The sequence below is a fragment of the Vicia villosa genome, unplaced genomic scaffold (genome assembly GCF_029867415.1).
Source record: "Vicia villosa cultivar HV-30 ecotype Madison, WI unplaced genomic scaffold, Vvil1.0 ctg.005061F_1_1, whole genome shotgun sequence".
Classification (NCBI taxonomy): Eukaryota; Viridiplantae; Streptophyta; class Magnoliopsida; order Fabales; family Fabaceae; genus Vicia; species Vicia villosa.
The window spans coordinates 102,603-124,316 of record NW_026706566.1 but is presented as its reverse complement, the minus strand read 5'-3'; the positions used below and the strand labels follow the sequence as shown (position 1 = coordinate 124,316).

At 37.6% G+C, this 21,714-nt stretch overlaps 1 protein-coding gene across 2 annotated transcripts; it reads right to left on the bottom strand.

The window, feature by feature from the left end:
• Positions 1–8,087: 8,087 nt before the first annotated feature.
• On the bottom strand, positions 8,088–21,502 carry LOC131642460 (uncharacterized). Of its 2 annotated transcripts, none has more exons than XM_058912699.1 (2): positions 21,121–21,502; positions 8,088–12,364 (listed from the first exon to the last, which is right to left on the bottom strand). In XM_058912699.1, exon 2 carries the CDS (start codon positions 10,366–10,368, stop codon positions 9,250–9,252), a length of 1,119 nt encoding a protein of 372 aa, XP_058768682.1. In that variant the 5' UTR covers positions 10,369–12,364; positions 21,121–21,502; the 3' UTR covers positions 8,088–9,249. Both variants share the same exon structure in this region, with proteins under 2 accessions (XP_058768682.1, XP_058768684.1).
• Between the last annotated feature and the right edge of the window lie 212 nt (positions 21,503–21,714).

The window sequence follows — 21,714 nt, the reverse complement described above, 5'->3', positions numbered from 1 at the left end:
TCTGTTCTCAAATTCACCACCATGATCACTTCTGACCTTTATGATCTTGCACTCCTTCTCAGATTGGATCTGAGTGCAGAATTCAAGGAACACTGAATGAGACTCATCCTTGTGTTTCAAGAACTTTACCCATGTCCAGTGGCTATAATCATCTACGATGACTAATCCATATTTCTTCCCTCTGACAGATGCTGTTTTGACTGGGCCAAACAGATCAATGTGCAAGAGTTCTAACGGCCTTGAGGAAGAAACAACATTCTTAGACTTGAATGCAGGTCTGGAGAACTTGCCCTTCTGACATGCTTCACAAAGAGCATCTGATTTGTATTTCAGATTTGGGAGTCCTCTGACCAGATTTAGTTTGTTAATCTGAGAAATCTTTCTCAAACTAGCATGCCCTAATCTTCTGTGCCAGACCCATTGCTCCTCAGAAACAGACATAAGACAAGTCACCTTCTGCTTCTCAAGATCAGAAAGATCAATCTTATAAATGTTGTTCTTTCTCTTGCCTGTAAATAGGATTGAGCCATCCTTTTGACTTACAGCCTTGCAAGACTTTTGATTGAAGATTATATCATAACCATTGTCACTTAATTGACTTATGGACAATAAGTTATGCGTTAATCCTTCTACAAGAAGTACATTAGTTATGGAAGGAGAGTTACCAAGACTTATGGTTCCAGAGCCAATGATTTTGCCCTTCTGATCTCCTCCAAACTTGACTTCTCCACCTGGTTTAAGCATCAGGTCTTGGAATGTAGACCTTCTTCCCGTCATGTGTCGCGAGCACCCAGAGTCCAGGTACCATGACATTTTGCTTTTTGTCCTCTTTTCCGCCAAGGATATCTGCAACAGAAATTATCTTCTCCTTAGGTACCCACAATTTCTTGGGTCCTTTCTTGTTAGTTCTCCTCAAGTTCTGATTGAACTTGGGTTTAGCATTATATGAAATAGGAGGAACAGCATGATAATTCTTATTTTGAGTTTCATGATATTTCTTAGGTTGTGTCACATGCTTCTTGGTGTGTGTTATGTGAAAGCTTTGTGCATGTGATGTGTGCCTAATATCATGTGAGTGGCCATACTTGAACTGATCATACAATGGCTTGTATGTGATTTTCAGATCATCAATAGGTTCAAATTTATGTGAGGTATCACCCTCATAGCCAAAACCAAACCTTCTGTTTCCAGAAACACCATATATCATAGATGCAAGATGACTTCTGCCAATACTTCTAGATAAGAACTTTCTGAAGCTCGAGTCATATTCTTTCAGAATATGATTCATGCTAGGAATGGATTTTTCTGTTTCAGAAGGAGATCCACTATTTTTGGATAGATTTAAAACTTTTTCCTTCAGTTCAGAATTTTCTAATTCCAGCTTCTTAGTTTCAAATTCAAACTGCTTTTTTAGCTTTTTGTATTTGATACTAAGATGAGCCTTGAGTTCCAGAAGTTCTGTTAAACTGGAAACTAACTCTTCTCTAGATAGTTCAGAAAATACCTCTTCAGAATCTGTTTCTGATGTAGATTCTGATCCATCATCTTCTGTAGCCATCAGCGCGAAGTTGTCCTGCTCTCCTTCAGAGTCTGATTCTGATTCTGATTCAGAATCATCCCATGTTGCCATAAGACCTTTCTTCTTATGAAACTTCTTCTTGGGATTCTCCTTCTGAAGTTTTGGACACTCGTTCTTGTAATGTCCAGGCTCATTGCACTCATAGCAGACAACCTTCTTCTTGTCAGATCTTCTGTCACCAGAAGATTCTCCACGTTCAAATCTCTTTGAACTTCTGAAGCCTCTGAACTTCCTTTGCTTGCTCTTCCAGAGTTTGTTTACCCTTCTGGAGATCATGGACAGTTCATCTTCTTCTTCAGATTCTGATTCTTCAGGATCTTATTCTCTAGCCTGAAAAGCGTTAGTGCATTTTTTAACATTAGATTTTAATGCAATAGACTTACCTTTCTTCTAAGGCTCGTTTGCATCCAGCTCTATTTCATGGCTTCTCAAGGCACTGATAAGCTCTTCCAACGAAACTTCATTCAGATTCTTGGCAATCTTGAATGCAGTCACCATTGGACCCCATCTTCTGGGTAAGCTTTTGATGATCTTCTTTACATGATCAGCCTTGGTGTAGCCTTTATCCAGAACTCTCAATCCAGCAGTTAGCGTTTGAAATCTCGAGAACATCTTCTCAATGTTTTCATCATCCTCCATCTTGAAGGCTTCATATTTCTGGATTAGAGCAAGAGCTTTAGTCTCCTTGACTTGAGCATTTCCCTCATGGGTCATTTTCAATGACTCATATATATCATAGGCCGTTTCCCTGTTAGATATCTTCTCATACTCAGCATGAGAGATAGCATTCAGCAGAACAGTCCTGCATTTGTGATGATTTTTGAAATCTTTCTTTTGATCATCAGTCATTTCGCTTCTCGTGAGCCTTACACCAGTAGCTTTAACAGGATGTTTGTAACCATCCAACAGAAGATCCCATAGATCAGCATCCAGACCAAGAAAGTAACTTTCCAGTTTATCTTTCCAATACTCAAAGTTTTCACCATCGAATACTGGTGGTCTAGTGTAACCATTGTTACCATTGTATTGCTCAGCAGAGCTAGATGTAGATGCAGATGTATTTGTTTGAGTTTCACCAGCCATCTTTTACTGAAGCGTTTTTCTCTTCCTGAATCTTTTCTAAACACGGTTAAGTGCTTGCACCTTAGAACCGGCGCTCTGATGCCAATTGAAGGATAGAAAAACACTTAGAAAGGGGGGGTTTGAATAAGTGTATTCTTAAAAACTCAAACGATAAAAACAATTTGCACAGTTATTTTTATCCTGGTTCGTTGTTAACTAAACTACTCCATTCCACCCCCACGGAGTGATTTACCTCACCTGAGGATTTAATCCACTAATCGCAACAGATTACAATGGTTTTCCACTTAGCCCACGACTAAGTCTTCTAGAGTATCCTGATCACAACTTGATCAATCCAGGAACAAATGCTTAGACACAAGCTAAGACTTTCTTAGAGTATCCTGACCACCACGTGATCACTCTAATTACAACTGCTTAGACTCAAGCTAAGACTTCCTAGAGTATCCTGATCAACACTTGATCACTCTAGTTACTTACAAATTAATGTAATCAAATAAGAGTATTACAATTGCTTCTGAAAAGCTATAATCACAACAGTGATATTTCTCTTAACGTTTAAGCTTAATCTCACTAATATATTACAACAGCAATGTAGTGAGCTTTGATGAAGATGAAGTTTCTGAGCTTTGATTTGAACAGCGTTTCAGCAAGTTTTTCAGAATAAGTTCATTCAGGATTGGTAACCTTGCTTCTCATCAGAACTTCATATTTATAGGCACTTGAGAAGATGACCGTTGGGAGCATTTAATGCTTTGCGTATTCCGTACAGCATTGCATTTAATGTTTCACGCTTTTGTCAACTACCTCGAGCCTTGTTCACGCTGTGTCTACTGACGTTGCCTTTAATAGCTTCCAACGTTCCTTTTGTCAGTCAGCGTAGCCTGCCACCTGTACTTTCTTCTGATCTGATGTTTGTGTATACAATATTTGAATATCATCAGAGTCAAACAGCTTGGTGCATAGCATCTTCTTGTCTTCTGACCTTGAAGTGCTTCTGAGCGTGATACCATGAGAACTTCAGTGCTTCTGCTTCTGACCTCAAGTTCTTCTGATGCTTCCATAGACCCATGTTCTGATTCTGCCTTGACCATCTTCTGATGTCTTGCCAGACCATGTTCTGATGTTGCATGCTGAACCTTCTAAGACAAAGCTTCTGAGCGCTGATTTGTGCATACTCTTTATATACTTCCTAAAAGGGAAATTGCAATGTATTAGAGTACCACATTATCTCACACAAAATTCATATCCTTGTTATCATCAAAACTAAGAATATTGATCAGAACAAATCTTGTTCTAACAATCTCCCCCTTTTTGATGATGACAAAAACATATATAAATGATATGAATTTGCGATCAGAAAGAGCAGACGGCTAAAGATAATTACACAGCTATAGCATAAGCATGTGAATATGTCTCCCCCTGAGATTAACAATCTCCCCCTGAGATGAATAATCTCCCCCTGAAATTAATACTAGAAGAATTTTATAAATAAAAGACTTCCCTGAGTATTTCAGTAGAGACATTCACAGTGCTTGATCTTCAGAACATTCATGACTTCTGATTTCTGCTTCCATAGGACAGCTTCAGAACATTGAATTTCTTTAGATCCTCAGAACATTCACAGCTTCTGACTTCTGCTTCCATCGGACAGCTTCAGAACTTGAATTTCTTTGATCTTCAGAACATTCCCAGCTTCTGACTTCTGCTTCCATTGGACAGCTTCAGAACTTGAATTTCTTTAGATCTTCAGAACATCCACAGCTTCTGATTCTGGCTTCCATTTGGACAGCTTCAGAGCTTGAATTTCTTCTTTCATCACTTCATGCTAGATTGTATCAGAACATTGTTGAATGTACCAGAGCATCTCTACATCCTGAAATGTTACAGAACAAAACTAAACGACAAAAGTCAGCATGAATGAGTCAGAACATAGAATATGTTTCATAACACATAATATGTATCAGAGCCATATGGTATGTGTCTGAACACATAGACATAATGTTTCAGATCATATTCTATCATCAGAATATCTGAACATTCTTCCTTCTTGCTTCTGATTCTGATTCTGAAGCTTCATAGCACTCAGCTTGCTTCATGAATCCAGGAGCTTTAGAATATCTGAACATTCTTCCTTCTTGCTTCTGATTCTGATTCTGAAGCTTCATAGCACTCAGCTTGCTTCATGAATCCAGGAGCTTGATTCATCTTGCTGCTTCTTATGTTGATCTTGAATCTTCAATTCCTGCAACAACACAACTTAAAGCATAGAACTTTGCAAGTTCTGTTAGTAATGTGGGGCCTTTTTACCCGAAAACTGATAATATTAATCAGATCATTTATCATATATTTTCTCCCCCTTTTTGTCATAACATCAAAAAGAATATAAAAGATTCAGATGTAGAAAACGACAAAGGAAAGAAACAGAAATAAACTTTTCATTGATTAAACAAACAGAATTACAAAAGATGTATGCAGAAAACAGATGTAATCAACAAAGAAAACTACAAAGACTTAAGGACTACAACCCTAGCCTAGTCATAATCTTAGCTAGCATATCATGAATCCCTGCGGCGTTCTTTGCATGCCTGTCCAGACTAGAACCTCCACTGTAGGAGAGATGCATGAATTCAAGGAGGATGTGAGAGATAGTTCACAGAAAGAGAGCTAATGTCTCAAACGGGGCTTTTCCTTAACATAGAAGTCAAGAACATGATCCTTAACTTCATCCAATAACTCAAGAAAGTCTTCTTCCTTTGGATAAATGTTGATAACAGCATCACAGAAGAGATCTGACTTGAGACTTCTTGGAGTCTTGAGAGATCCGTCTTGAAATCAATGTCAACGATCCCCGAGATTTGTTTCTCAACCTGGAACCAGACAACCCTTCCAACCGTTCTATTCCAATAGATCGACCATCCTTGAGCCTTCGTCTTCGTTTTTGGTTTGAAACCATAAGCACCCAAGTCATCAGAGTCCACAGAAGATTTACACAAAACTTCCATTTCTGATGGAGGAATGTAGCGAGTTTTCAGTGGAGAAACCTCTTGAGAGGAACTTGAGGACGGATTCATGGTGAATGCTAGGTTGAAGATGAATAAACTAGGGTTTATGCAAAATGCAGATAAAGAGAGAGAGAGAGAGAGAGAGAGAGAGAGAGAGAGAGAGAGAGAGAGAGAGAGAGAGAGAGAGAGAGAGAGAGAGAGAGAGAGAAATAAATAGAGGGAAAAGAAACGTTTGAAGAGTATAAAAAGAAACTGAAATGATGAATGGCATTTAATGTTACATGACGTGAGGAGAGATAATAATGACAAAAGAAGTGATTAGCACAGTTACCTAAGTAGGCGTCCCCTCAACTGCACGCACGCTTGTCCAGAAATAGTGAACAGGTGTTTACCATCTGGATAGCCAGTTACAGCTGTTTTACTTTAAAAGAGATTCTGAATCAACTTAGACAATGAAACGTTAGTAATAACAGAATCACTACTTCTAATTGATTACAATCAGAACTTCTTATAAAAAAACTAATCACATTTCAGAAGATACTCATACATAAGATCTTCTCATCTTCTCATTCTGGGCACAAATCCATACTGATATTCTTCAGAATGAACTTAAACCTATCTTCAGCAAGGGGTTTTGTAAAGATATCAGCCCATTGATGGTCTGTATCCACAAAGTTTAAAGATATAACACCCTTCTGAACATAGTCCCTTATGAAATGATGTTTAATCTCAATATGTTTAGCTTTTGAATGTAAGATAGGATTCTTAGATAAACATATAGCAGAAGTATTATCACAGAAAATAGGAATGTTACTCTCATATATCTGATAATCTTCTAGCTGACTTCTCATCCAGAGCATTTGTGTGCTACAACCAGCAGCAGCAACATATTCTGCTTCTGTTGTTGAGAGGGCAATTGTAGCTTGCTTCTTGCTGTACCATGAGATCAGATGACTTCCAAGAAATTGACAACTTCCAGAAGTGCTCTTCCTTTCTATTCTATCTCCAGCATAGTCAGCATCACAGAATCCCACTAAGTTGTAATCTTTGGATCTTCTGTAAACTAAACCAACATTAGTAGTACCTTTCAGATACCTCAGAATTCTCTTAACCGCAGTTAAATGAGATTCTCTCGGATCTGATTGGAATCTAGCACACAAACAAACACTGAAGAGAATGTCAGGTCTAGAAGCAGTCAGGTATAGAAGAGATCCAATCATACCTCTGTACAACTTCTGATCTACCTTCTTACTTACCTCATCCTTACCTAGGACACATGTTGGATGCATAGGAGTTTTGGCTTCTTTACTTTCAGAAAGATTAAACTTCTTCAGAAGTTCTTTCACACACTTCGTTTGATGAACATAGGTTCCATCAGAAGTTTGGTTGATTTGAATCCCAAGGAAATACTTGAGTTCTCCCATCATGCTCATTTCAAATTCAGCCTGCATAGACTTAGCAAACTCCTTTCCAAGTGTAGCATTAGATGTTCCAAAGATAATATCATCAACATATATTTGTCAAATTAAAATATCCTTTTTAAATGCTTTACAGAAGAGAGTAGTGTCCACTTTTCCTCTAGTGAAACCATTTTCCAGAAGGAAGGAACTCAAACGTTCATACCAAGCTCTAGGAGCTTGTTTCAATCCGTATAATGATTTCTTTAATTTAAAAACATGATTTGGAGACATGGAGTCTTCAAAACCAGGAGGTTGATGGACATAAACTTCTTCATCTATGTAACCATTTAAGAAGGCACTCTTAACATCCACCTGATAAAGAGTGATGTTTTGTTGAGTGGCAAAAGAAATTAATAGACGAATAGATTCTAACCTGGCCACTGGTGCAAAGGTTTCTGTATAGTCAATCCCTTCTTGCTGACTATAACCCTGAGCCACCAGTCTGGCTTTGTTTCTTACCACTTCTCCCTTCTCGCTTAGCTTGTTTCTGAACACCCTCTTAGTGCCGATGATGTTAAATCCTTTTGGTCTAGGAACCAAGTCCCATACATCATTCCTTGTAAACTGATTGAGTTCTTCTTGCATAGCAATTATCCAGTCTGGATCTTCTAGAGCTTGATCAACAGAAGTTGGCTCGATCAAAGAAACAAGACCTAATTGACATTCTGCATTGTTCTTAAGGAATGCTCTTGTTCTGATGGGATCATCTTTCTTCCCAAGGATCACATCTTCTGAATGAGCTGAAGCAAGTCTAGGTGATCTTCTGACTGTTGGCTCTTCAGAAATCCTGAGATTCTCTAAAGATGCAGCAACTTGATCTTCTGATCCATTGCTTCTGAGACTGCCAGCTTCTGCAGCTTTGCTTCTTGGTTCTACAGCTTCTGATATATCAATATCTATATCTGCAAAATTCTCAAACTGCTTTGGTTTTTCAAGACCAGGCTTATCATCAAACCTGATATTGATTGATTCTTCTACAATCAATGTTTCAGTATTGTATACTCTGTAGCCTTTAGAGCGTTCAGAATATCCAAGAAGGAAACACTTTTGTGCTTTAGAATCAAACTTACCAAGATGATCTTTAGTATTCAGAATAAAACATACACATCCAAAAGGATGGAAATATGAAATGTTGGGCTTTCTGTTCTTCCACAATTCATAAGGAGTCTTATTTAGAATAGGTCTGATAGAGATTCTATTCTGAATATAACATGCACTGTTTATTGCTTCTGCCCAGAAATGCTTAGCCATATTGGTTTCATTGATCATGGTTCTGGCCATTTCTTGTAGAGTCCTATTCTTTCGCTCTACAACTCCATTTTGCTGTGGAGTTCTAGGACAAGAGAAATCATGGGCAATACCATTTTCTTTGATGAACTCCTCAAAGAATCTGTTCTCAAATTCACCACCATGATCACTTCTGACCTTTATGATCTTGCACTCCTTCTCAGATTGGATCTGAGTGCAGAATTCAAGGAACACTGAATGAGACTCATCCTTGTGTTTCAAGAACTTTACCCATGTCCAGTGGCTATAATCATCTACGATGACTAATCCATATTTCTTCCCTCTGACAGATGCTGTTTTGACTGGGCCAAACAGATCAATGTGCAAGAGTTCTAACGGCCTTGAGGAAGAAACAACATTCTTAGACTTGAATGCAGGTCTGGAGAACTTGCCCTTCTGACATGCTTCACAAAGAGCATCTGATTTGTATTTCAGATTTGGGAGTCCTCTGACCAGATTTAGTTTGTTAATCTGAGAAATCTTTCTCAAACTAGCATGCCCTAATCTTCTGTGCCAGACCCATTGCTCCTCAGAAACAGACATAAGACAAGTCACCTTCTGCTTCTCAAGATCAGAAAGATCAATCTTATAAATGTTGTTCTTTCTCTTGCCTGTAAATAGGATTGAGCCATCCTTTTGACTTACAGCCTTGCAAGACTTTTGATTGAAGATTATATCATAACCATTGTCACTTAATTGACTTATGGACAATAAGTTATGCGTTAATCCTTCTACAAGAAGTACATTAGTTATGGAAGGAGAGTTACCAAGACTTATGGTTCCAGAGCCAATGATTTTGCCCTTCTGATCTCCTCCAAACTTGACTTCTCCACCTGGTTTAAGCATCAGGTCTTGGAATGTAGACCTTCTTCCCGTCATGTGTCGCGAGCACCCAGAGTCCAGGTACCATGACATTTTGCTTTTTGTCCTCTTTTCCGCCAAGGATATCTGCAACAGAAATTATCTTCTCCTTAGGTACCCACAATTTCTTGGGTCCTTTCTTGTTAGTTCTCCTCAAGTTCTGATTGAACTTGGGTTTAGCATTATATGAAATAGGAGGAACAGCATGATAATTCTTATTTTGAGTTTCATGATATTTCTTAGGTTGTGTCACATGCTTCTTGGTGTGTGTTATGTGAAAGCTTTGTGCATGTGATGTGTGCCTAATATCATGTGAGTGGCCATACTTGAACTGATCATACAATGGCTTGTATGTGATTTTCAGATCATCAATAGGTTCAAATTTATGTGAGGTATCACCCTCATAGCCAAAACCAAACCTTCTGTTTCCAGAAACACCATATATCATAGATGCAAGATGACTTCTGCCAATACTTCTAGATAAGAACTTTCTGAAGCTCGAGTCATATTCTTTCAGAATATGATTCATGCTAGGAATGGATTTTTCTGTTTCAGAAGGAGATCCACTATTTTTGGATAGATTTAAAACTTTTTCCTTCAGTTCAGAATTTTCTAATTCCAGCTTCTTAGTTTCAAATTCAAACTGCTTTTTTAGCTTTTTGTATTTGATACTAAGATGAGCCTTGAGTTCCAGAAGTTCTGTTAAACTGGAAACTAACTCTTCTCTAGATAGTTCAGAAAATACCTCTTCAGAATCTGTTTCTGATGTAGATTCTGATCCATCATCTTCTGTAGCCATCAGCGCGAAGTTGTCCTGCTCTCCTTCAGAGTCTGATTCTGATTCTGATTCAGAATCATCCCATGTTGCCATAAGACCTTTCTTCTTATGAAACTTCTTCTTGGGATTCTCCTTCTGAAGTTTTGGACACTCGTTCTTGTAATGTCCAGGCTCATTGCACTCATAGCAGACAACCTTCTTCTTGTCAGATCTTCTGTCACCAGAAGATTCTCCACGTTCAAATCTCTTTGAACTTCTGAAGCCTCTGAACTTCCTTTGCTTGCTCTTCCAGAGTTTGTTTACCCTTCTGGAGATCATGGACAGTTCATCTTCTTCTTCAGATTCTGATTCTTCAGGATCTTATTCTCTAGCCTGAAAAGCGTTAGTGCATTTTTTAACATTAGATTTTAATGCAATAGACTTACCTTTCTTCTAAGGCTCGTTTGCATCCAGCTCTATTTCATGGCTTCTCAAGGCACTGATAAGCTCTTCCAACGAAACTTCATTCAGATTCTTGGCAATCTTGAATGCAGTCACCATTGGACCCCATCTTCTGGGTAAGCTTTTGATGATCTTCTTTACATGATCAGCCTTGGTGTAGCCTTTATCCAGAACTCTCAATCCAGCAGTTAGCGTTTGAAATCTCGAGAACATCTTCTCAATGTTTTCATCATCCTCCATCTTGAAGGCTTCATATTTCTGGATTAGAGCAAGAGCTTTAGTCTCCTTGACTTGAGCATTTCCCTCATGGGTCATTTTCAATGACTCATATATATCATAGGCCGTTTCCCTGTTAGATATCTTCTCATACTCAGCATGAGAGATAGCATTCAGCACAACAGTCCTGCATTTGTGATGATTTTTGAAATCTTTCTTTTGATCATCAGTCATTTCGCTTCTCGTGAGCCTTACACCAGTAGCTTTAACAGGATGTTTGTAACCATCCAACAGAAGATCCCATAGATCAGCATCCAGACCAAGAAAGTAACTTTCCAGTTTATCTTTCCAATACTCAAAGTTTTCACCATCGAATACTGGTGGTCTAGTGTAACCATTGTTACCATTGTATTGCTCAGCAGAGCCAGATGTAGATGCAGATGTATTTGTTTGAGTTTCACCAGCCATCTTTTACTGAAGCGTTTTTCTCTTCCTGAATCTTTTCTAAACACGGTTAAGTGCTTGCACCTTAGAACCGGCGCTCTGATGCCAATTGAAGGATAGAAAAACACTTAGAAAGGGGGGGTTTGAATAAGTGTATTCTTAAAAACTCAAACGATAAAAACAATTTGCACAGTTATTTTTATCCTGGTTCGTTGTTAACTAAACTACTCCATTCCACCCCCACGGAGTGATTTACCTCACCTGAGGATTTAATCCACTAATCGCAACAGATTACAATGGTTTTCCACTTAGCCCACGACTAAGTCTTCTAGAGTATCCTGATCACAACTTGATCAATCCAGGAACAAATGCTTAGACACAAGCTAAGACTTTCTTAGAGTATCCTGACCACCACGTGATCACTCTAATTACAACTGCTTAGACTCAAGCTAAGACTTCCTAGAGTATCCTGATCAACACTTGATCACTCTAGTTACTTACAAATAAATGTAATCAAATAAGAGTATTACAATTGCTTCTGAAAAGCTATAATCACAATAGTGATATTTCTCTTAACGTTTAAGCTTAATCTCACTAATATATTACAACAGCAATGTAGTGAGCTTTGATGAAGATGAAGTTTCTGAGCTTTGATTTGAACAGCGTTTCACCAAGTTTTTCAGAATAAGTTCATTCAGGATTGGTAACCTTGCTTCTCATCAGAACTTCATATTTATAGGCACTTGAGAAGATGACCGTTGGGAGCATTTAATGCTTTGCGTATTCCGTACAGCATTGCATTTAATGTTTCACGCTTTTGTCAACTACCTCGAGCCTTGTTCACGCTGTGTCTACTGACGTTGCCTTTAATAGCTTCCAACGTTCCTTTTGTCAGTCAGCGTAGCCTGCCACCTGTACTTTCTTCTGATCTGATGTTTGTGTATACAATGTTTGAATATCATCAGAGTCAAACAGCTTGGTGCATAGCATCTTCTTGTTTACTGACCTTGAAGTACTTCTGAGCGTGATACCATGAGAACTTCAGTGCTTCTGCTTCTGACCTCAAGTTCTTCTGATGCTTCCATAGACCCATGTTCTGATTCTGCCTTGACCATCTTCTGATGTCTTGCCAGACCATGTTCTGATGTTGCATGCTGAACCTTCTAAGACAAAGCTTCTGAGCGCTGATTTGTGCATACTCTTTATATATTTCCTGAAAGGGAAATTGCAATGTATTAGAGTACCACATTATCTCACACAAAATTCATATCCTTGTTATCATCAAAACTAAGAATATTGATCAGAACAAATCTTGTTCTAACAATCTCCCCCTTTTTGATGATGACAAAAACATATATAAATGATATGAATTTGCGATCAGAAAGAGCAGACGGCTAAAGACAATTACACAGCTATAGCATAAGCATGTGAATATGTCTCCCCCTGAGATTAACAATCTCCCCCTGAGATGAATAATCTCCCCCTGAAATTAATACTAGAAGAATTTTATAAATAAAAGACTTCCCTGAGTATTTCAGTAGAGACATTCACAGTGCTTGATCTTCAGAACATTCATGACTTCTGATTTCTGCTTCCATAGGACAGCTTCAGAACATTGAATTTCTTTAGATCCTCAGAACATTCACAGCTTCTGACTTCTGCTTCCATCGGACAGCTTCAGAACTTGAATTTCTTTGATCTTCAGAACATTCCCAGCTTCTGACTTCTGCTTCCATTGGACAGCTTCAGAACTTGAATTTCTTTAGATCTTCAGAACATCCACAGCTTCTGATTCTTGCTTCCATTTGGACAGCTTCAGAGCTTGAATTTCTTCTTTCATCACTTCATGCTAGATTGTATCAGAACATTGTTGAATGTACCAGAGCATCTCTACATCCTGAAATGTTACAGAACAAAACTAAACGACAAAAGTCAGCATGAATGAGTCAGAACATAGAATATGTTTCATAACACATAATATGTATCAGAGCCATATGGTATGTGTCAGAACACATAGACATAATGTTTCAGATCATATTCTATCATCAGAATATCTGAACATTCTTCCTTCTTGCTTCTGATTCTGATTCTGAAGCTTCATAGCACTCAGCTTGCTTCATGAATCCAGGAGCTTTAGAATATCTGAACATTCTTCCTTCTTGCTTCTGATTCTGATTCTGAAGCTTCATAGCACTCAGCTTGCTTCATGAATCCAGGAGCTTGATTCATCTTGCTGCTTCTTATGTTGATCTTGAATCTTCAATTCCTGCAACAACACAACTTAAAGCATAGAACTTTGCAAGTTCTGTTAGTAATGTGGGGCCTTTTTACCCGAAAACTGATAATATTAATCAGATCATTTATCATATATTTTCTCCCCCTTTTTGTCATAACATCAAAAAGAATATAAAAGATTCAGATGTAGAAAACGACAAAGGAAAGAAACAGAAATAAACTTTTCATTGATTAAACAAACAGAATTACAAAAGATGTATGCAGAAAACAGATGTAATCAACAAAGAAAACTACAAAGACTTAAGGACTACAACCCTAGCCTAGTCATAATCTTAGCTAGCATATCATGAATCCCTGCGGCGTTCTTTGCATGCCTGTCCAGACTAGAACCTCCACTGTAGGAGAGATGCATGAATTCAAGGAGGAAGTGAGAGACAGTTCACAGAAAGAGAGCTAATGTCTCAAACGGGGCTTTTCCTTAACATAGAAGTCAAGAACATGATCCTTAACTTCATCCAATAACTCAAGAAAGTCTTCTTCCTTTGGATAAATGTTGATAACAGCATCACAGAAGAGATCTGACTTGAGACTTCTTGGAGTCTTGAGAGATCCGTCTTGAAATCAATGTCAGCGATCCCCGAGATTTGTTTCTCAACCTGGAACCAGACAACCCTTCCAACCGTTCTATTCCAATAGATCGACCATCCTTGAGCCTTCGTCTTCGTTTTTGGTTTGAAACCATAAGCACCCAAGTCATCAGAGTCCACAGAAGATTTACACAAAACTTCCATTTCTGATGGAGGAATGTAGCGAGTTTTCAGTGGAGAAACCTCTTGAGAGGAACTTGAGGACGGATTCATGGTGAATGCTAGGTTGAAGATGAATAAACTAGGGTTTATGCAAAATGCAGATAAAGAGAGAGAGAGAGAGAGAGAGAGAGAGAGAGAGAGAGAGAATAAATAGAGGGAAAAGAAACGTTTGAAGAGTATAAAAAGAAACTGAAATGATGAATGGCATTTAATGTTACATGACGTGAGGAGAGATAATAATAACAAAAGAAGTGATTAGCACAATTACCTAAGTAGGCGTCCCCTCAACTGCACGCACGCTTGTCCAGAAATAGTGAACAGGTGTTTACCATCTGGATAGCCAGTTACAGCTGTTTTACTTTAAAAGAGATTCTGAATCAACTTAGACAATGAAACGTTAGTAATAACAGAATCACTACTTCTAATTGATTACAATCAGAACTTCTTATAAAAAAACTAATCACATTTCAGAAGATACTCATACATAAGATCTTCTCATCTTCTCATTCTGGGCACAAATCCATACTGATATTCTTCAGAATGAACTTAAACCTATCTTCAGCAAGGGGTTTTGTAAAGATATCAGCCCATTGATGGTCGGTATCCACAAAGTTTAAAGATATAACACCCTTCTGAACATAGTCCCTTATGAAATGATGTTTAATCTCAATATGTTTAGCTTTTGAATGTAAGATAGGATTCTTATATAAACATATAGCAGAAGTATTATCACAGAAAATAGGAATGTTACTCTCATATATCTGATAATCTTCTAGCTGACTTCTCATCCAGAGCATTTGTGTGCTACAACCAGCAGCAGCAACATATTCTGCTTCTATTGTTGAGAGGGCAATTGTAGCTTGCTTCTTGCTGTACCATGAGATCAGATGACTTCCAAGAAATTGACAACTTCCAGAAGTGCTCTTCCTTTCTATTCTATCTCCAGCATAGTCAGCATCACAGAATCCTACTAAGTTGTAATCTTTGGATCTTCTGTAAACTAAACCAACATTAGTAGTACCTTTCAGATACCTCAGAATTCTCTTAACCGCAGTTAAATGAGATTCTCTCGGATCTGATTGGAATCTAGCACACAAACAAACACTGAAGAGAATGTCAGGTCTAGAAGCAGTCAGGTATAGAAGAGATCCAATCATACCTCTGTACAACTTCTGATCTACCTTCTTACTTACCTCATCCTTACCTAGGACACATGTTGAATGCGTAGGAGTTTTGGCTTCTTTACTTTCAGAAAGATTAAACTTCTTCAGAAGTTCTTTCACATACTTCGTTTGATGAACATAGGTTCCATCAGAAGTTTGGTTGATTTGAATCCCAAGGAAATACTTGAGTTCTCCCATCATGCTCATTTCAAATTCAGCCTGCATAGACTTAGCAAACTCCTTTCCAAGTGTAGCATTAGATGTTCCAAAGATAATATCATACACATATATTTGACAAATTAAAATATCCTTTTTAAATGTTTTACAGAAGAGAGTAGTGTCCACTTTTCCTCTAGTGAAACCATTTTCCAGAAGGAAAGAACTCAAACGTTCATACCAAGCTCTAGGAGCTTGTTTCAATCCGTATAATGATTTCTTTAATTTAAAAACATGATTTGGAGACATGGAGTCTTCAAAACTAGGAGGTTGATGGACATAAACTTCTTCATCTATGTAACCATTTAAGAAGGCACTCTTAACATCCATCTGATAAAGAGTGATGTTGTGTTGAGTGGCAAAAGAAATTAATAGACTAATAGATTCTAACCTGGCCACTGGTGCAAAGGTTTCTGTATAGTCAATCCCTTCTTGCTGACTATAACCCTGAGCCACCAGTCTGGCTTTGTTTCTTACCACTTCTCCCTTCTCGCTTAGCTTGTTTCTGAACACCCTCTTAGTGCCGATGATGTTAAATCCTTTTGGTCTCGGAACCAAGTCCCATACATCATTTCTTGTAAACTGATTGAGTTCTTCTTGCATGGCAATTATCCAGTCTGGATCTTCTAGAGCTTGATCAACAGAAGTTGGCTCGATCAAAGAAACAAGACCTAATTGACATTCTGCATTGTTCTTAAGGAATGCTCTTGTTCTGATGGGATCATCTTTCTTCCCAATGATCACATCTTCTGAATGAGCTGAAGCAAGTCTAGGTGATCTTCTGACTGTTGGCTCTTCAGAAATCCTGAGATTCTCTAAAGATGCAGCAACTTGATCTTCTGATCCATTGCTTCTGAGACTGCCAGCTTCTGCAGCTTTGCTTCTTGGTTCTACAGCTTCTGATATATCAATATCTATATCTGCAAAATTCTCAAACTGCTTTGGTTTTTCAAGACCAAGCTTATCATCAAACCTGATATTGATTGATTCTTCTACAATCAATGTTTCAGTATTGTATACTCTGTAGCCTTTAGGGCGTTCAGAATATCCAAGAAGGAAACACTTTTGTGCTTTAGAATCAAACTTACCAAGATGATCTTTAGTATTCAGAATAAAACATACACATCCAAAAGGATGGAAATATGAAATGTTGGGCTTTCTGTTCTTCCACAATTCATAAGGAGTCTTATTTAGAATAGGTCTGATAGAGATTCTATTATGAATATAACATGCAGTGTTTATTACTTCTGCCCAGAAATGCTTAGCCATATTGGTTTCATTGATCATGGTTCTGGCCATTTCTTGTAGAGTCCTATTCTTTCGCTCTACAACTCCATTTTGCTGTGGAGTTCTAGGACAAGAGAAATCACGGGCAATACCATTTTCTTTGAAGAACTCCTCAAAGAATCTGTTCTCAAATTCACCACCATGATCACTTCTGACCTTTATGATCTTGCACTCCTTCTCAGATTGGATCTGAGTGCAGAATTCAAGGAACACTGAATGAGACTCATCCTTGTGTTTCAAGAACATTACCCATGTCCAGCGGCTATAATCATCTACGATGACTAATCCATATTTCTTCCCTCTGACAGATGCTGTTTTGACTGGGCCAAACAGATCAATGTGCAAGAGTTCTAACGGCCTTGAGGAAGAAACAACATTCTTAGACTTGAATGCAGGTCTGGAGAACTTGCCCTTCTGACATGCTTCACAAAGAGCATCTGATTTGTATTTCAGATTTGGGAGTCCTCTGACCAGATTTAGTTTGTTAATCTGAGAAATCTTTCTCAAACTAGCATGCCCTAATCTTCTGTGCCAGACCCATTGCTCCTCAGAAACAGACATAAGACAAGTCACCTTCTGCTTCTCAAGATCAGAAAGATCAATCTTATAAATGTTGTTCTTTCTCTTGCCTGTAAATAGGATTGAGCCATCCTTTTGACTTACAGCCTTGCAAGACTTTTGATTGAAGATTATATCATAACCATTGTCACTTAATTGACTTATGGACAATAAGTTATGCGTTAATCCTTCTACAAGAAGTACATTAGTTATGGAAGGAGAGTTACCAAGACTTATGGTTCCAGAGCCAATGATTTTGCCCTTCTGATCTCCTCCAAACTTGACTTCTCCACCTGGTTTAAGCACCAGGTCTTGGAATGTAGACCTTCTTCCCGTCATGTGTCGCGAGCACCCAGAGTCCAGGTACCATGACATTTTGCTTTTTGTCCTCTTTTCCGCCAAGGATATCTGCAACAGAAATTATCTTCTCCTTAGGTACCCACAATTTCTTGGGTCCTTTCTTGTTAGTTCTCCTCAAGTTCTGATTGAACTTGGGTTTAGCATTATCTTCTCCAAAACGTTCTTTGAATTTTTTTTTGATCTTTAGAGAGCTTGAATATAGTTTCAGAGGCTGCCAATCCCTTCTTAAACCTTGTGAATTCATTCTGTACTTCTAGTACAAAGTTTTAGGTTAACAAAACTCAACTAAATCTTGTCAAATCCATGATTAGGATCTTGATTGAAATCACCATGGAAACCTTCTAATATTAGCCCTAAATTCATTCTTCTCTTTCCAATCTTTCTAATGACGAATTTGAATCAAATCATGGGTTATTATGATGATTGGAATGATTAGAAACAAAAGCAAATCAAATCTTTTGCAATTTATATGATTTATTTTGATTTTAATCACTTTTAATATGAATAAAAATTCATAATAAATCAAATAAATTAAGTAAATTCGTGGCAATTGAATTTAAGGTCTTGGATAACTTGAGGATCAAGATTGGCCCAAAAAAGATTGGGCTTGTTTGCAAGAAAATTCATTTTGAAGCCCTTTTGTTCATATTTTTCTCTTTGAAATTGCCTGACTTTGACAAGGCATGTCTCTCTCAATTTTTGAGGTATGGAGGATTTTTAGGACTTTTTAGAAACCTTGAAGAGTCCTTTAACCAGTGTTTTTGGTCTCACATCAAAATAATGTTCCATGCTCCTTGTGTGTTCTTTTGAAAAAAATGACTTTTGGTTGACTTTTGAAAAGGACCTATAATGTTTTGGTCCACATCTCTCAAATGAAGCATTTTTAGACTTGGCATGTGAGAGACAATATTGTAGAGAATCAAATTTCCTTCAAAATGAGCTTTGGATGGAAAATTTTTGATGTTCCATGTAGGAGTTATGGCTGGTCAAAGTTCAATTATTGATCAAATAGTGGATGATACTTCAATATGAGGATGTTGACAAAAAATCAGGAGTTTTGATTGTACTTTGACCACAGTTGACTTTTAGATCAACTCAGTCGATTGTTGACTTTCTGGGCAATTGAGTGATCAATCTTTTGAATTGAGACCTGAAATTTGTCATGGAAGTAGTGTGGGGTATCATAGACCATATGGGATGCTTTGGAGCCTTTGGTTCATTGACTTTTCCTCCGAACAACAAAACCCAAACTCTTTGAGCCTTGTTTATGAAAGATGTCTTTGAGCTTTGTACCTTGATTTTGAATTTGAGCAAGAGAAGCAGTATGGGCAAATTTTGGGGTATGACACTTGCATACTAGCACACGTGTTAGAAATAATGAGAAAATGCGAACAAAGTTGCACAATCGGACTACAAGTCAAAATCGAAAGCAAATCACGGAGAAACAAGGCTAGTATCTAGAGCATGGCACAAACCAATAGCATAAGGCTTGACAATTAGTATTGTATTAGTATGTTAGCCTGCGGCTTATTAATGACAAATATTAATTCACTACACTATGTTAGTATGGGATACATGAGCCAAACTTCACACGCCAAACGTTAGTAAACATAACATGTAAGAATACTACAAATTAGTAGGCTAAAAATTAGTTGAAACTGTGCACTAAATAGAATTTGCAACCATCAGGAATTGTAGGAAATGGCTAATGCTAGCAATCAACCAAAGTTTGAGTATCAACCTGTATTAGTAAACAACTATAGACACTAACATTACAATTATTCACCAAGTATGCACACAACTCAAGTGAAAACTAGAATTCAAAAATGTAAAAAAACAGAAGATTTGAACATTAAGCGCTCACGGAAAAGGGTCCGGAAAATTACAAGAAAATTAGAGGGACATAGAAACACGCCAACGGTTCTAAAAATCAACTTGGTTCGGTCAAATTTCACTCCGGGGACTGAAATCCGCAACTGCTACAGTAGCAGAAAAAAGGGAACGAACTTGTCCGTATCGCATAAATGTTCGCGAGGAGAGCTTCGAAATGATGAAGAAAATCGATTTCATTAATCATACGCGGAAAAATACTTCACGGCTCAAAAGTTAAGGGAAAAAGGAATTTTATGTCATGTATCATGAGTTTTGACAATTCTCCATAAACTCAATTATTCAAGTGTCAAATGTGTTTTGTAACATCTCTTGAGTCTATTAGAAGTTGTCATAACTCATGGAAATAGCCTTTGTTAGCAAAGTGTATCACGTATCTATGCAAACTAACAAATCAACATGTTATGTCAAAGTTAAAAAAAATGGGCTAACATGAGAATTAGCATATGGTGTTAGTAACAAATACTTTGAGGAATTACAACTATGTATGTTAGTAAGCAATATTATGTTAGTAGAGATTATGTGCACCAAACAAAACTAACAGTATCACAAGAACTCACAAATTATGGAAACATGAAATATATTGAGCAAAGTTGGAGAATGGCAAGAGTTAGTAACGAACACGAGAAATTATGCTAAGTGTCAGTAACCCAAAGTTAGTAAACCAATGTGCAATGGCATAGAACTATCATATTAAGGCAACAAGTCACAAATCCGAAAATTAGTGAGTCAACACACTTCTTCGAATCCAAGCAATGGTATTATCTAACAATTAGCACAAAATGGTGTTCAAAGTTTAGAATGACTGTGCTTAAGTCATTTTTGCTTAAGAAAAAAAAAGAAGTGTCATACTTTTAAGTCAGCTCATTTATGTCAAACTTTGGTATCAACACGACAGACACACACACATCCAACACGCATAAACTGAAAAGTAATAATATACAACCACACAAAGTTAGCAAGCAACCTATATTCCATTGGTTCGACACTTCGACACAACACAATTACCATATGGATTTTCAAGCTTCAACACAAATGTTAGTAGACATGACAAACATCAATCCGGAAAAATATCATAATTAACATAAGCTAGCCAATACCGGATATGCTCATCTCAACAATCACATGACCAATGTACTAACACAAGATTAGATAACTAGTTCTATGTTAAAATGTACTCTATGTCCAGGATTACCAAAATTATGTCAAGATTTTTTCTGAGAGGATTTAACACAAGCACCTAGTGTGCATAATTTTAACACTAAAAAAATTCTATGTCAATTTCTATGTTGATTCTACCAATTCTTGCAAGAGAATTAAAGACCTAAGCTAAATCAACCAACAATATCGCGAATCCTATTCAATTTATCAAATCAACTCCACAATTTTATTCAACTATGCTCAAGCATCAAGTAATTCTCATAATCTGTCAAAAGTCATAAGGAACTTACCAAAAGTGAATGGAAGAAACAACTTGATTGAAGATTTGATAATGCTTGTTGTTGTGTTGTTGAGATATGAGAAGAGAAGGAAAAGGAAGGGCTTGAGATGAGAAGGGGTGTCAAAGAGATATCGCGGACAAAGAGGTAGATTTCGTGGGTGCCGGAGGTTGCAGCGGCGGCGGCCGGAGCTGGATGACGGGGATGGAAGGTGATGGTAGTGATCGTGTGGTCGAGTGAGAGGAGAGATGAGAGTTCTTATGCTTCAATCCATTTTGTGTTGTTGCATTCTTGAGATTGTTGGAGGATTTCTTGGAGAGAAAGAGATAGAGTTTTTGTTGAGTTTTTTTGTTATCAGAGGAAAAAAACCAAAATTGAGAGAGAGAGCCGAGAATCGAAATGTGTTTTTTTTATAGAATGTGAGTTTAATTTTTTTTGGAATAGGGAGAGAAAAATAAGAATTTCTTTAGGAGTTTTTGTGAGAAAAATAAAAATAAGAGTGGAGAATGGAAAGTGTGGGAAAAGTTATGAGAGAAAGAGAATTTGAATTTGGAGTGGAGGGAAAGATACTTGAATGGGAAAAAATGAGACCAAAAATGTAGAATT

Coding starts and splice junctions, on each gene's coding strand:
- LOC131642460 (XM_058912699.1), bottom strand. CDS start 10,368: ATGATCTCCAGAAGGGTAAACAAACTCTGGAAGAGCAAGCAAAGGAAG.